Here is a 15000-nt window from a genome sequence, read left to right as displayed (position 1 = left end):
ACGTCTCCCAATCCCGGCTCCATCCCATGCTTTCCTCCTTCCCTCCTGGGATGAATATTCATCAGCTCCGTCATGAGGTCCATCTCATCCTGATCTCCCGCTCGCCCGAGCTCGGCCACAGAACACACGTCCCCGTACTCAAGCTTCTCCATCTCCAGAACGTCTCCGTGAATCCCGAACTGCGTGGGATCCGGCATGTTTCCCAGAATATCAGTCACTTTCATGTTCTTGGCTCCTTCCACCAGGCCTCCTCCGAACAACGTGGACCAGAGAATGTGGAAGAAACCCCAGACCAGGTTGTAGAGAAAGCGGAAAATCCCAGTGAAGATCATCCAGAAGAAGAAGAAGAATCCTCGGATCATCTCCCGAACGCTCATCTTCCTCATTTTCCGATATTGTCTCTTCATGCTCCTGAAGGTCAGCAGCTTTTGGAGGTTGTAGAGGCTTTTCCTCAAGGAGACGCAGGCCAGAGCAAACGCTGAGGAAGACTCCAGCGCACCATCTTCATCATCCTCATCCATCTCCACGCTGTGAGCATCGTCTTCATCTTCCTCCTCTTGTCTCTCAGTGGCGTCCGGTTCGGAGATCAGAGACGCCAACTGCATCTCGAAGATGGTGTCCTCGCAGAAGTTGACGAACAGCTCCATCTTTTCCGATTCTCCGCCCTCATTGACGACGTCGAAAATGAACTGGCGCTTGGACTCTTTGACCTGCGGTTTAAAAGATACTCAACATTCAGTAATAATATCGATTTGACTGCATGGATGAGAACAACGTTTGAACTGAATTGATCTGAATAATGACTACGGTCTTCTGTAGAGCTGTTTTACAGCAGAAATTAAATTTCATAATTGATGAGATTTGAATAACTGACCTTCAATGAACTGAATCGAATCAACATTAAAAATCTGTTTCATAATTAATGAAATTTGCAACATTGGCACTGTTATTGAATTTAATTAACACTGAATATGTTTTATAATTGATTAATTTTGCAATATTGACACTTACTGAACCGAATTAACATTAAAAATGTTTCATAATTGATTAATTTTGCAACATTGACACTGTTATTGAAAATAATTAACATTGAAAATATGTTCAGTGTTGATTCAATCATTGATGAATTTTGCAACATTGACAGTTACTGAACTGAATTTAATCAACACTGAAAATTTGTTATTTAAACTGAATTGAATTAACATTGAAAATGTTTCATAATTGATGAATTTTGCAACACTGAGTTATTTAAACTGAATTGAATAAACAGAAAATTAGCTTCATAACTGATGAATTTTGCAACATTGACAGTTATTGAACTGAATTGAATCAACAATGGAAATTTGTTTCATAATTGATGAATTTTCCAACATTGACAATGTTATTTAAACTGAATTGAATAAACATTGAAAATTAGCTTCATAACTGATGTAATTTGCAACATTGACTGTTATTGAACTGATCCGACATTAAAATTTGCTTCATAATTTAGCAATTTTGCAACATTTACACTGTTAGTAAATTGAATCAACATTAAAAATTAGCTTCATAATTGATGAAATTTGCAACATTGACACTGTTATTGAACTGAATTAACTAAACATGGAAAATTAGCTTCATAACTGATGAAATGTGTATCTGTAAATAAAGCTGACTTGACCTGCGGTTTCTCCCACTGCGTTCGGCTGGACTCGCTGATCTCGAAGTAAACCCTCTCGATTCTCTTGGCGCCGCCCATGATCTCGATGCGCCCTAGGAAGGGCTCGAAGTAGTTCAGAACGCTCTCGGCCAAGTTCAGGAAGGCGGAGAGACGGGGATCGTGAGGCATGTGCTCCGACAGATTGGTGAGGAGAACCGCCACGTTGAAGCCGATGTCCTTGGCGGGTTCGTGGAAGCGTTTGACGAACTCTTCGTAGTTGAACATGTCGTTCTCGTCGGCCTCGGCGCAGGATAGCAGGAACTCGATCTCGGACTGGGAATACTGCTTCTGGTTCTCCATAGACTTCTGAAACTCCTTCTTGGAGATGAATCCTTTACGGTCGGGATCTTGCTCCTTGAAGTTCTCGGAGGTGGTCAGATCTTTCAGCTTGAGGAACATGTCGAAGAACTTGAGAATCATCTCCACGTTGCTGGAGGACTCCACTAGAGTGTCCACCATCTGCTTGCCGATGGTCCCGTTCACAACGTTTCCTAAGGGAGGGAACGACGGGATTATTTCTCACAGGATTCAGTCTATAATGCTGCCTGAATCATAATCATACACTGTTGGTTCGTTGGCCACAGGAGAACTGAGCGACTGAGTCTGGTTTCGGTTATGGAAATTATTTTTTATTCATTATTTTATTCATATTACACTTTTGGACCCGAGAGCGGAGGGTGTTTGGCCTCCTGGACTGAGCAGGTCCAGCCCTACCTCGTTGAGAGAGAGGGGCCGACCGCCAGGGCCCGGGAGGGACACCACTGGAATCGTAAAAGAGCTCAAGTGGCATTGAGAGAACTGGGTAAGGACAAACATAAATTGTTCTGAGAAAAATGATTAATTGGGGAAATTGAGAGATTAAACCATACTGATGACCTGAGTCTGTGAAGGAGTAGTGAGTTTGACGTGTGATTAAACTCGAGGTTCTGTTGGGTACGGACTGGATCGATTCCATTCCTAGAGCTTCTGAACAAATGGGTTTTTGGGGTGCGGACTGATGAGGCAGTGAACCCGAGGTTACCCCGTAAGTCAATCCTAGAGCTCCTCCTGTCCGATTTTAGGGAAAAATCAGGTCTATTGGAAACATCCAATAGACTACTTAGGAGCGCAAAAATAATACCACAGACACAGAGTAAATCACCATGGGAAAATCTCAGAGTAAAGCTGTGAAAAATATGATACACCGGTTTTCCGTCAGATGAGAAAGTTGTATGGCAACAAGTGTATGATAGACATCGATAAGCTAATGAAACATCATGATTTCCCTAGGGAGGGAACGCTGAGTGCTACAAGACTGAAGGTCGCTAGGGAGTCTGTAGAAGAGTGGAATGATGAACAAAGAGGTTGTTGTTTCAGACATGTGTGTGTGTGTGTGTGTCCTGTAAGAGGACTATTGATTGTTGGGTGGAAGAGGGAGAGAAAAGAGAAAAGAGGTCAATGCAGAAAAATTTGCCGTTTAGGGATGAGGGAAACACAAAAATTTAAGAAAAAGAGGCATCTGCCCCATGTGCACCTATTAACACCTCTGATGTTTCTGTCTGTTCACGTGCATCACCCACCCCCCCATCATCACTATCCCACGGCTGAGCTGCAAGCCCTAAAAGTGGACCTTGACCTCGACTGCTCTCCACCAAGAAGACCGCACCAACTACCACACGCCGCCGAAGATGGAGCCTCAGGGGGGAAACAAATACAAGTCCTCCATCAGACATACCCCTGTGCAGACAAGATCTCAAGGTCAGAAGCAAGACCAAGGACAGCAACAAAGCAAAGAAGATGAAGAACTTCTGGCTCCAATGATTGAAGTTTCGGGACCGGAGGGCCCAACTATGGTTTACAGGCCATGGACGGTGAACGACATGAAGGAAGCGATGGCTCATCTGCCGAGCCCTGAGGTCTCAGGAGACAAGTTCTCCTCTGAACCGATCGTGTTTTGACAAGAACTCAGCCCAACCGTGTCAGAACTGCGCAGACTGCTGGCGGTGAAGCTGGGGACGGCTAACTGGCACAAGGTCAGCGTACGCCTGCCACAGGAAGATTCAAGCTAACTTGATGGAGTATCTGCAGGGCTGACACGCTGTTCGAGAGCGGTGGCGGCAGCTGAAAAGACTGTGATAGCCTACAGAGAGTTTGTAGGGTATTTTAAATTGATATTGATGGACATCTATACTATTTATTGTTTATACTGAGGTGACTGAGGGTCTGACTTTGTGTCAGGAGTGCAATAACAGTGTTTATTCATTCAGCCCGACTTCAGATAAATCTTTACTTCTTTACTAAGCACGTAAAAGTCCTGGCAGAAAGCGGTGCATAAGGATGCAGTGTAACGACAAATTATAATTTTTTTCCGAAGTGTTGACAACTTAGTGTTAACTAATAATTGTTGCAAACTGGTACTACCAACAAAATATTAGTGCATTCCTGGAACTGGGTGTCGTTACACTCCATCCTTATGCATCGCTTTCTGCCAGGACATTTACGGGCTTTTCTCAAACCACTGAAGTGACGTCGACGTCCGGGTTAGCAGTAGCATTAGCCATCAGGCAAGTGTTATTTAAATAAACTCCTGATGTACTTACAAACTTTCCAATGCCTCGTTTTATGAGTACAGAACCTATTTGTGCTACTGTAGAAGTTTGGTGCCATTCTGGGCATTATTAGTGCGGTAATTTACCAGATACAGCCTTGGATCCATTAGCGCCTGCACTAAACCATCCGGCTGATATCTCTAAATAAGCTCTAACTTTAATAATGTTCGACCAAGGGAAAAAGGCTTCTGGTGGGTGTTTGGCTCGAGGTCATGGTGCAAAGGACCCTAGGTTGATTTTACTCTGAACCATCCCTTTAAAGTCCCCCTGTAGTCAATAATTGTATCCCTTAAAACTCATCTTTGAGCACCAAAATGACATATTTAAGCATTTTTTCCTTATTTTTTCCTTAACAATTCTTCATGCCTTAAAATATCTTGAATGTAACTCGACACCCTTGCCTCATTTAGTATGCGTGGTTCTATGAATATGCAAATGAGCCCCGCCTCCCCTCACTCACTCAGCTCGGAGATCCACTGGTTGGTGATCACACGTTGATCTGATTGGTTACAAGGTAGTTTGTGACATCAGAAACACCAGCGATTTCAAAGCGTGTTTTTGAGACTGTCTTTGGTTCACTGCAGTTTTAAGGAGGAAATACTCAGCAATGCTGTCGACTTATGAACTTACACATGCTTTGTCTTAAAGCAGATTAAAAACACCACATAGACACATAAACTACATTAAAAGCTGGATTTACACCACAGGGGGACTTTAATCAATTTGAACTAAACCACCGTCGACAGCATTGTGTTTTGTTTATATTTATAAGGCTGAGCTTCTCTTGCAGTGTTGCCATATCCACTTATTATAAGCGCTTCTAGGCTCATAAAGTGATATTTTGAAGTTTATTGGGGTATTAAAAGGTGCGGGTCGTGATATTTTGTCATTTTCAATATAATGCATTTGTATTTATTTGGTTTATTATGGGCTTGTTCTTGTTTGCTGTTTTTTCTAGCAAGATCTGGCAACACAAATGAGTTGAGGCTCACATAAAAAAAGACACATCTCTGACGTGCGTTTACACACATTATTAACAGTTCGGTTCGGTTCGGTACGCAGTGCGTAAACCGCTTGTAAACGTGTTTATCACTACCTGCAGTTTTCAGAGTTAATTCAGTTGTAGAATGCAGTCGTCGCTCCTGTAAATGACTGAACTGTGTGTGAACAGAACAGGATTAAATGCTAAACGCTGACTTTAGCTGCAGTGTGTGTGTGTTTGGTGTGTGAGAGTTTGCACAGTAGAACCTTCCAGCAGCGACAGCATCATGACGATCATGTCCTTCTGCAGATCCAGCAACTCCTTCAGCAGCTCAATCTGACTCGAGTCCTGCGAGGAATCAAGAGGAAAGCGTGACATTAGAGGAACATCACAGCACACTTTCATTTACTAAATGAAAATCTAATCTGACATAATGACGTCGCCTCGACACCTGTCTGGAAGCTTCTGTCTAGTACGCCTGGTTCAGGGCTGTTTAAGGGGCCGTTTACACAACACGGTTTTTCAACTAAAAATGTAAAACTTTTTATGCGCTTTGGCTGTTCGTTTACACGACAGCGGCGTTTTGGGCGCCTGAAAACACAAAGTTTTGAAACCGGGGTTCAAAGTGCGAGTTTTTGAAAACGGCCTCCGTGTAAACAACAAAAACGTGAATCTCTGAAGACGATGATGTCATTCACACGCGCATTACGTGTTCAGTCTATCGTGTTTCATCGCCATCTACTGGCCTGACAGCAGAATACAGCGGATTCAGTCGTTTTCGCGGATCTGTGTGAATGGGGATTGTTTTGACAATGATGTCGTCTGTACACGGAAAACTCAAAGGAAAAACTTCTCAGTTTTAAGCGCATCGTCGTCGTGTAAACGTACGGTAATCGGGGTTTGGAGCTGAAGTCTGCAGGACAGTGAGTTTCACCCCTGACGGAGACGGACATGCTCGAACTGTGTTTTAAGATGACGTAAGATAAGAAAACACAAGAAACCTTTCATATGGACAAAAAATGTGGGAAAATAAGACTTTGGAGAGACATCTAGTGTTCACAGACACGACTACAGATCAGGGTTATTATTGTTAACTAAAGCTAGAAAATAGGGATGCACGATATTGAAGAAAAACGCGATACGCGATAAATCATTAAATAATGCGATATGCGATACGATAATGCTTAAAGTGTGTAAAATAAACTTAAATTATCTTTAAAATATATTTATAATGATATAACCTACATATGTGTTTCACATTCTTTTTATTTTATTTTATTTTTTTATTTAACCTTTATTTAACCAGGAAAGTCCCATTGAGGTTAAAAACCTCTTTTTCAAGGGAGTCCTGGCCAAGAGGCAGCAAAAACACAATCAATTACATTTATAAAAGTTATACAACACAAATAATTAAAAACATTTACAATTTAAACAGGTCATTTCCGGTTCTCTCAATCTGGACTTAAAAGCATTTAAGGAAATAAGTTCAGATAATTTCAAGTCTTTTTGCAAAAAGTTCCATGCAGAAGGAGCGGAGTAGACAAAAGCCCTTTTTCCCAGTTCTGTACGGGCAAATGGAACAAAGAGCAGCAAGTGATCATTTGATCGCAATGAATAAGAACCAACACTTCTCCATGTAATTAAACTACAGATGTAGGATGGCAACAGACCAAGCATGGCCTTATAGATAAAAATATGCCAGTGCCCTGATCTCCTGTTGGACAACGATGGCCATCCCACTCTGGAATATAATTCACAATGATGGGTCAAGTTTTTACAATTCGTAATAAATCTCAGAGACGCATGATAAACAGTGTCAATCTTATGCAGACATTGTGATGAAGCGGTCCTATACACCAGGTCTCCATAATCTAAGACTGATAAAAATGTTGCAGTGACTAGCTGCTTTTTTGCTTTAAAAGAAAAACAAAATTTATTTCGAAAGAAAAAGGACAGTTTAAGTTTGAGTTTCTTCACGAGGTTGTTTATATGAGGCTTAAAAGTGAGAGCATCATCAAGCCAGATACCAAGGTACTTATAAGAATGAACCAACTCTATGACATTTCCAGACAAAGTGAACACAGGAGGAGGAGCTTGAGAAACCTTCTTAGTATTACTAAACAGCATCAGTTTGGTCTTATCAGCATTGAGAACCAGCTTAAGCTGCATAAGCGTGCGTTGAACCACATCAAAAGCTTTCTGCAAAGACTCAACCGCTTTAGCTGGGGATGATCCAAAACAATAAATAATCGTGTCATCAGCATTTTTGTGACAAGAAAACATCCCACAGCTTCTGACAGTGAACATCAGTGTTTTACTGTGGTATCAGAAGTGTTATTTTAACATTAGTGTAAACCCCGGGGTTCAGGTTATCCTACATTAGGGTTATTAACAACAGAAACTGAATAATCAAATGCAAAAATAAACACTGCTTAGTTTTCACTGTATGGATTAAATATACACTGATTCTTATTAAAGCTACTAAAGTTATTCAGCCGAGAGCAGCGAGTGATTTTCTCTCTGTCTTTTGTTCATGACTCCAGTTATTGCAAGCCGTCGCGATATGCATATCGCGATATTTCGATAATTTTGATATATTGTGCAGCCCTACTAGAAAAATAAAAAAATTGGTAAAATAAAAATGACACACACACAAAAAATGGCTAAGTATAAAAATGGCTAAGTATAAAAATGGCTAAGTATAAAAATGGCTAAGTACAAAGTGACTAAGTATAAAAATGAGAACTGATCCAACCTGCGACAGCTTCATCTGCATGTTGGCGAAGACGTGCAGGAATCCCACGACGGCGTCCCACAGTCGGCTGTGAGCCAGACTCTGCTGGTTCCCAATACACGGACCCTGAGAAACACACGGGACACACTGGGAGAGGAGCCACCGCTGCCTGTCACGCGCACAACATTCACTGGCATTATACAGCACAAAAACATGTGCAAATAGAAGATTTCTTACATTATACAATTATAAACATCACATCAAATATTGAATAACACAAATATAATTATAAAAAATACATAACATAAATCAAAATTAAACAAATTATAAATATGCATAATATAAAATAAAATGATACAAAATAACAAATAAAATTATAAACATACATAATATGAATAAAATAAAATGATAAAATAAATATATAAACATGCATATACTTAATATTACTAAAATAAAAATATAAACGTGGATAATATAAATAAAATGAAACAATAAAAACAATAAATAAATAAAACTATAAACTTAAAGTGTAAATAAAATAAATAAAAAATGAAAAAATATCTTAAATTATAGAATTATAAACATAATAATGAATAAAAAAATACAACATGCACACTATAAATAAAATAAAACACTAAAAATAAAATAAATACAATTATAAACATACATAATATTAATAAAATTATAAACATGCATTATATAAAATAAAACAATACAATGAAATTATAAACATGCAATATAAAATATATATATATATATATATATATATATATATATATATATATATAATAACTGCAAATATAAACATGAATAATATAAATAAAATGAAACCATAATAAATATACAAACATAAAATATAAATAAAATAAACTGGCTTATTTAAATATGTTTTAAATGTGTTTTAAATGTGTTACATGAAAACAGAAGAAATTAAAAAATAGATTTTTTGAGAAAGTTTTCAAATAAAAGTGAACCTAAAAATGTTAAAAATGCTGGATTGTTTAAGACAACCTTTCATACGGACAACACGTACAGGAGAATAATACTGTAAACATTTGACAGAGTTTGCAAATGGGAAGTTGAGAAACAACATTGACAAATAACTTTAATAATCGTTTTAAGTTCCTATGTGATCAGTGAAGGTCTCTCTCTCTCTCTCTCTTTTTTAAATTTTTTTTTTTTATTATACCTTTATCACATTGAGATAGATATCTCATTTACAAGTGAGCCCTGGCCAAGGTAGCAGCACACAGTAAACATAATAAAAACAGACAAAGTAAAATTAAGTACATAAAACAATAGTCACAACACACACATACACTAACACACTCACACACTCACAACCACACACATACACACTCACACACACACAAACTCACAACCACACACTCACACACAGAACAATAAAACAAAATTAAAAATTAAGAACAGGTGCAGACAGTTCACTCTCTCTCACACACACTCTCTCTCTCCACGTTACCTGAATGTATTCGGTGAGCGAGTTGAAGATCTGTTTGGCCACGGCCAGAGCTTTAGAGAAGTTACGCTGACCCGCCTCGTCCATGATGTCTTTACCAGAGTAATACCAGTAAAAATCACTGATGGACTCCTATGAACACAGCACAACATGAGCAGCCACGTGTGTGTGTGTCTGTATGTGTGTATGTGTGTGTGTGTGTGTGTGTGTGTGTGTATGTGTGTGTGTGTGTGTGTGTGTGTGTGTGTGTATGTGTGTGTGTGTGTGTGTGCGTGCGTGTGTGCGCGTGCGTGAGTGTGTGTGTGTGTGCGTGCGTGTATGTGTGTGTGTGTGTGTGTGTATGTGTGTGTGCGTGCGTGTGTGCGCGTGCGTGAGTGTGTGTGTGTGTGCATGCGTGCGTGCGTGCGGCGTGCGTGCGTGCGGCGTGCGAGTGTGTGTGTGTGTGCGCGTGCGTAAGAGAGTGTGTATGTGTGTGTGCGCGCGTGAGAGAGTGTGTGTGTGTGTGTGTGTGTGTGCGTGTGTGTGCGTGAGAGAGAGAGAGTGTGTGTGTGTGTGTGTGTGCGTGTGTGTGCGTATGCGTGCGTGCGTGTGTGTGCATGCGTGCGTGTGTGTGTGTGTGTGTGTGCGTGCGTGCGTGCATGCGTGTGTGTGTGTGTGCATGCGTGCGTGTGTGTGTGTGTGCATGCGTGCGTGCGTGCGTGCGTGTGTGTGTGTGTGAGTGTGTGTGTGTGCATGCGTGCGTGCGTGCGTGCGTGTGTGTGTGTGTGCATGCGTGTGTGTGTGTGTGTGTGTGTGTGTGTGTGTGTGTGTGTGTGTACCTGCAGGCGCAGTAGATAGTCCACAGTGCTGATGATGATGTTCACTGTGGTCGTGTTTCCCGTCTGAGTCCGGAGAAAGTTCTGGAAGTCTGAGAAACACACGAAAGAAACACCAGCGTCACTCAAGCAGAAGCTCATCAGTGTGTGTGTTTCATCATCAGTGTGTGATTGAGTGTGTTCCTCACCGTTGTTGTGTCCTTCACACAGGAGCTGCAGGAACCGGAACAGATCTCGGGTGAACTCGTCGTTCTGGAGAACCTTCGAGCCTTCGAGGAAAACACACACACACTTCAGAGACTTCTGCAGACGTCCTGCCCTCTCAACCACTACACACACATCATAATCACTATTATAGGCATACTTAATATAAATAAAACAATAAATAAAATTTTAAATATTAATATTAATAAAATAATAAAATTATAAACGTATAAAATAGAAATAAAATGAAACCGTAAAAAATAAAATAAATAAAATGATAAACACATAATATAAAAAATAAATAAAAACAAATAAATGAATAAAATTATAGCAAATACATAATATAAAATAATAAATAAATTGAAATTGCAAATATTCAAAAAATAAATAAAATGATAGACATACATAATATAAATAAAAACAGTGAATAAAATTATAAAATATAATATAAATAAAACAATAATTAAAATTAAATTATAAACGAATAAAATAGAGATAAAATGAAACAGTAAAAAATAAAATAAACCAAATTATAAACATCATATAAAATAATAAACTGAAATTGTAAGCATTCAAAAAATAAATACAATAACAAACATACATAATAAATCAAATTATAATAATAAATAAAATAAAATTATAATATAAAAAATATAAATAAAATAATAAATGCTATGATAAAAATACATAATATAAATAAAATAATAATAAATAAAATAATTAAATATATTATATATATATCATAAATAAAACCAAATTATAAATGTATAAAATAAAAAATGAAACAGTAAAAAATATTTCGTTTGATTAGTATGTGCTAAAGCAAATCATAATAATAATCATTAGAGTTGGCATGTGGCCGTTCGTCAGCATTCAGTGTTAATCGCTTCGTTAGAAAATTCAATGGAACTTTCTGCTATACTGTGTGGAAATATGACGTCACATTGTCTTTGATCATATTCTCCATCAGTATTTGATCATATTACATTGAGCTCAAGCAGAAGAGCGTTGACTGTCAGTAAAGATCTACATTACACACATCTAAACCTGACTGAAATACAGCGCTGTACTTCTGTGGTGAGGATTATTAAAGGATTAGTTCACTTTCAAAAATAATGTTTGCTGATAATTTACTCACCCCGATGTCATCCAAGATATCCATGTCTTTCTTTCTTCAGTGGAAAAGAAATTAAGGTTTTTTGAGGAAAACATTCCAGGATTTTTCTTCATATAATGGACTTCAATGGCAACCAACTATTCCAATGTTCACAGAAGGTTCAGATGTCCGTCTCAGTGCAGCTTCACAGTCTCCACACGATCCCAGTCGAGAAATAAGAGTCTCATCCAGCGAAACCATCGGACATTTTCTAAAAAAAAATATGTATATATATACTTTTTAACCACAAATGCCCGTCTAGTACCATCTCTGAGATGCGCCACGCATTACATCATCACGTTGGAAAGGTCACGAAAAAACAAAAACAATAATAATAATAAATTAAAACAAAGACGTCATTCAATTTTGAAGTTGGAGGAGAAAATGAGGTGGAATTTTTCGCCCTTCCTGAACCGGAGAACACAGGCAAATAACTCAGATAGATGACGAGACGGGTGACCTTTCCAGCGTGATGACGTAATGCGTGGCGCATCTCAGAGATGGTACAAGACGAGCATTTGTGGTTAAAAAGTATATATATATATATATATATATATATATATATATATATACAGTACAGGCCAAAAGTTTGGACACATTACTATTTTTAATGTTTTTGAAAGAAGTTTCTTCTGCTCATCAAGCCTGCATTTATTTGATCAAAAATACAGAAAAAAAATGTAATATTGTGATATATTATTACAATTTAAAATAATTGGTTTTCAATTTATTATACTTTAAATTATCATTTATTTCGGTGATGCAAAGCTGAATTTTCAGGATCATTACTCCAGTCTTCAGTGTCACATGTGACATCCAGTCAATCACATGATCCTTTAGAAATCATTCTAATGTTCTGATTTATTATGAGTGTTGGAAACAGTTCTGCTGCCTAATATATTTGATGAATAAAAGGTTAAAAAGAACTGCATTTATTAAAAATAAAAAAAACATTTTTTTAATATAAATCTTCTTTATTATCACTTTTTATCAATTTAACACATCCTTGCTGAATAAAATTATTGATTTATTTTAAAAAAAATAAAGAAAAAAATTACTGACCAGTCGTGTATATTGTATAGTGTTATTGTTATGCACCTTAAATAAATATTTTAATCAGTAGACATCTGTGCTGCACCGGCGATTCCTTTTGTTTCAGTCGTGTATATTGTTGTTATAAAAGATTTCTATCTTGAAAACATTTGCTTCTTTTTTTTTCTTTTCTTTTTCTTTTTTTTATACATCAAAGTATCCTAAAAAAGTATCACAGGTTATGAAAAAATATTAAGCAGCAGAACTGTTTCCAACTTTGATAATGAATCATCATATTAGAATGATTTCTAAAGGATCATTTGATAGACTGGAGTAATGATCCTGAAAATTCAGCTTTGCATCACAGAAATAAATGATAATTTAAAGTATAATAAATTGAAAACCAATTATTTTAAATTGCAATAATATATCACAATATTACATTTTTTTCTGTATTTTTGATCAAATAAATGCAGGCTTGATGAGCAGAAGAAACTTCTTTCAAAAACATTAAAAATAGTAATGTGTCCAAACTTTTGGCCTGTACTGTATATACAGTATTTCTTTTTTTTTAGAAAATGTCCGATGGTTTCGCTGGATGAGACTCTTATTTCTCGACTGGGATCGAGTCGAGACTGTGAAGCTGCACTGAGACGGACATCTGAACCTTCTGTGAACATTGGAATAGTCGGTTGCCATTGAAGTCCATTATATGAAGAAAAATCCTGGAGTGTTTTCCTCAAAAACCTTCATTTCTTTTCCACTGAAGAAAGAAAGACATGGATATCTTGGATGACGAGGGGTGAGTAAATTATCAGCAAACATTTTTTTAAAGTGAACTCATCCTTTAAAGACAGATTGTAAAGGACATGTTTATACTGGTAGCTTTAAAATCCATATCCAGTTACTTTAGATAAATATGATTTATTAAATCTTCACCAGTTTCCTAAAAATAACCCGTATGATTTGAGCTCAAATATTTACTGAGATTAAAAGTTAATATTTCAATAATTTAACATTGTTGGTTAATGGTCACATGACATGCAGGTAAATAAAAAATATATATATTTTATCTGTTTTGATAAGAGTTTTATTTTGAATGCTTTTATTTTAAAATATTTTTTTTTTATTTAAGTGAGTGTAACATTTTGATCATTTTCATTTTAAAATTATTCATATTTTGTCAATTTGACAATTGTTTAATTATTACTCTGTTTTATTTTTGATTGATTTTATATCTTAATTTGACATTTACTTTGTTTTAAAATGAAAATTATTACTTTTAATTGGACATTGTTTATTTAATTAATAATTAGTAAGTGATTGTTTGTATTTAAAATGATTTATTTTAATTGGACTTTTTTATTTAATTATTAGTAAGGGTTTATTTTGATTGTTTTTATTTAAAAAAAAAGTGTACAATTTTTATGATTTAATTGAATTCATATTTTTGAATGAGCTCACAAACCGCAGTTTGAAAAAGCCTGAGCAATAACAACACGAAAAATGGAAAGAAAGCACATTTTTACGGTTAAATTACAGTAAGTCGGCTTTTTACGGAAAAGCGAAACGTCCTACTAAACACTCGAGGGTTCCCGAGGGATCGCTCATTACAGTAGGTGTGCGAGTTTAACACCGTTTGCACATAAAGCACTTAATAAGAACAGGAAGATGAGCGAGAAGTACAGAGACGTCAGTGAGGTCACTTCCTGTCACATGACACATGCAGTCAGACACACATCAGACAGATTGACAGACAGGAGCAGCGATGGCACACAGAGAGAATCTGAACCGTGTATTTACCGCGCTCCCTCACGTTGACTGCCACCGATGACAAAAGAACGACAAGAAGAAAGAAATCAACATAGAAAAACAGCAGACACAAGCAAAGGAGAAGAAGACACGCACACTTCCAGAAGAACCAGAGATACTGACACTGAACATCACCGTCACTTACGCCTGGATCACATGACCACGAGCCACGAACCAATCAGCAACTCTCAGTCAAACAAATCAACCAATCAGAGCTATTATACAGAGATATGACTGAGTGTGTGTTCACTGCCGGGCAAACGCATGAAAGAGTCTCTTATTTGATCAGAAATACAGTAAAAAATATGAAATATTATTATAATGCAAAACATCTGTTTTCTATGTGAATATCTAGTAAAGTGTAATTTATTCCTGTGATCAAAGCATCATTACTCCAGTCTTCAGTGTCACATGATTTGTTTTATGATATGATAAAGTTATGTCTTAAAAAAATAAAAAATTATACTTTTATTCATCAAGGACACATGAAATGTATCAAAA

The 15000-nt window shown here is 37.1% G+C and overlaps 1 protein-coding gene across 1 annotated transcript in view; it reads right to left on the bottom strand.

The window, feature by feature from the left end:
* The window catches only part of LOC307148400 (ryanodine receptor 3), a 176833-nt gene that overhangs the window by 16400 nt on the left and 145433 nt on the right, over positions 1-15000 (bottom strand). The window contains exons 85-92 of the mRNA XM_079853889.1: positions 14491-14508; positions 10484-10564; positions 10299-10387; positions 9484-9612; positions 8025-8129; positions 5536-5617; positions 1661-2190; positions 1-710 (exon numbers count right to left, since the gene is read on the bottom strand). The exon at positions 1-710 is cut by the window's left edge and continues 64 nt beyond it. Coding sequence (XP_079710015.1) covers positions 1-710; positions 1661-2190; positions 5536-5617; positions 8025-8129; positions 9484-9612; positions 10299-10387; positions 10484-10564; positions 14491-14508 — 1744 coding nt within the window. The remainder of the gene's footprint in view (positions 711-1660; positions 2191-5535; positions 5618-8024; positions 8130-9483; positions 9613-10298; positions 10388-10483; positions 10565-14490; positions 14509-15000) is intronic.

The sequence above is a fragment of the Squalius cephalus genome, assembly GCF_949319135.1.
Source record: "Squalius cephalus genome assembly, chromosome: 20".
Taxonomy (NCBI): Eukaryota; Metazoa; Chordata; class Actinopteri; order Cypriniformes; family Leuciscidae; genus Squalius; species Squalius cephalus.
The sequence above is the reverse complement of the archived record's forward strand: the minus strand, read 5'-3'. Positions and strand labels throughout refer to the sequence as shown.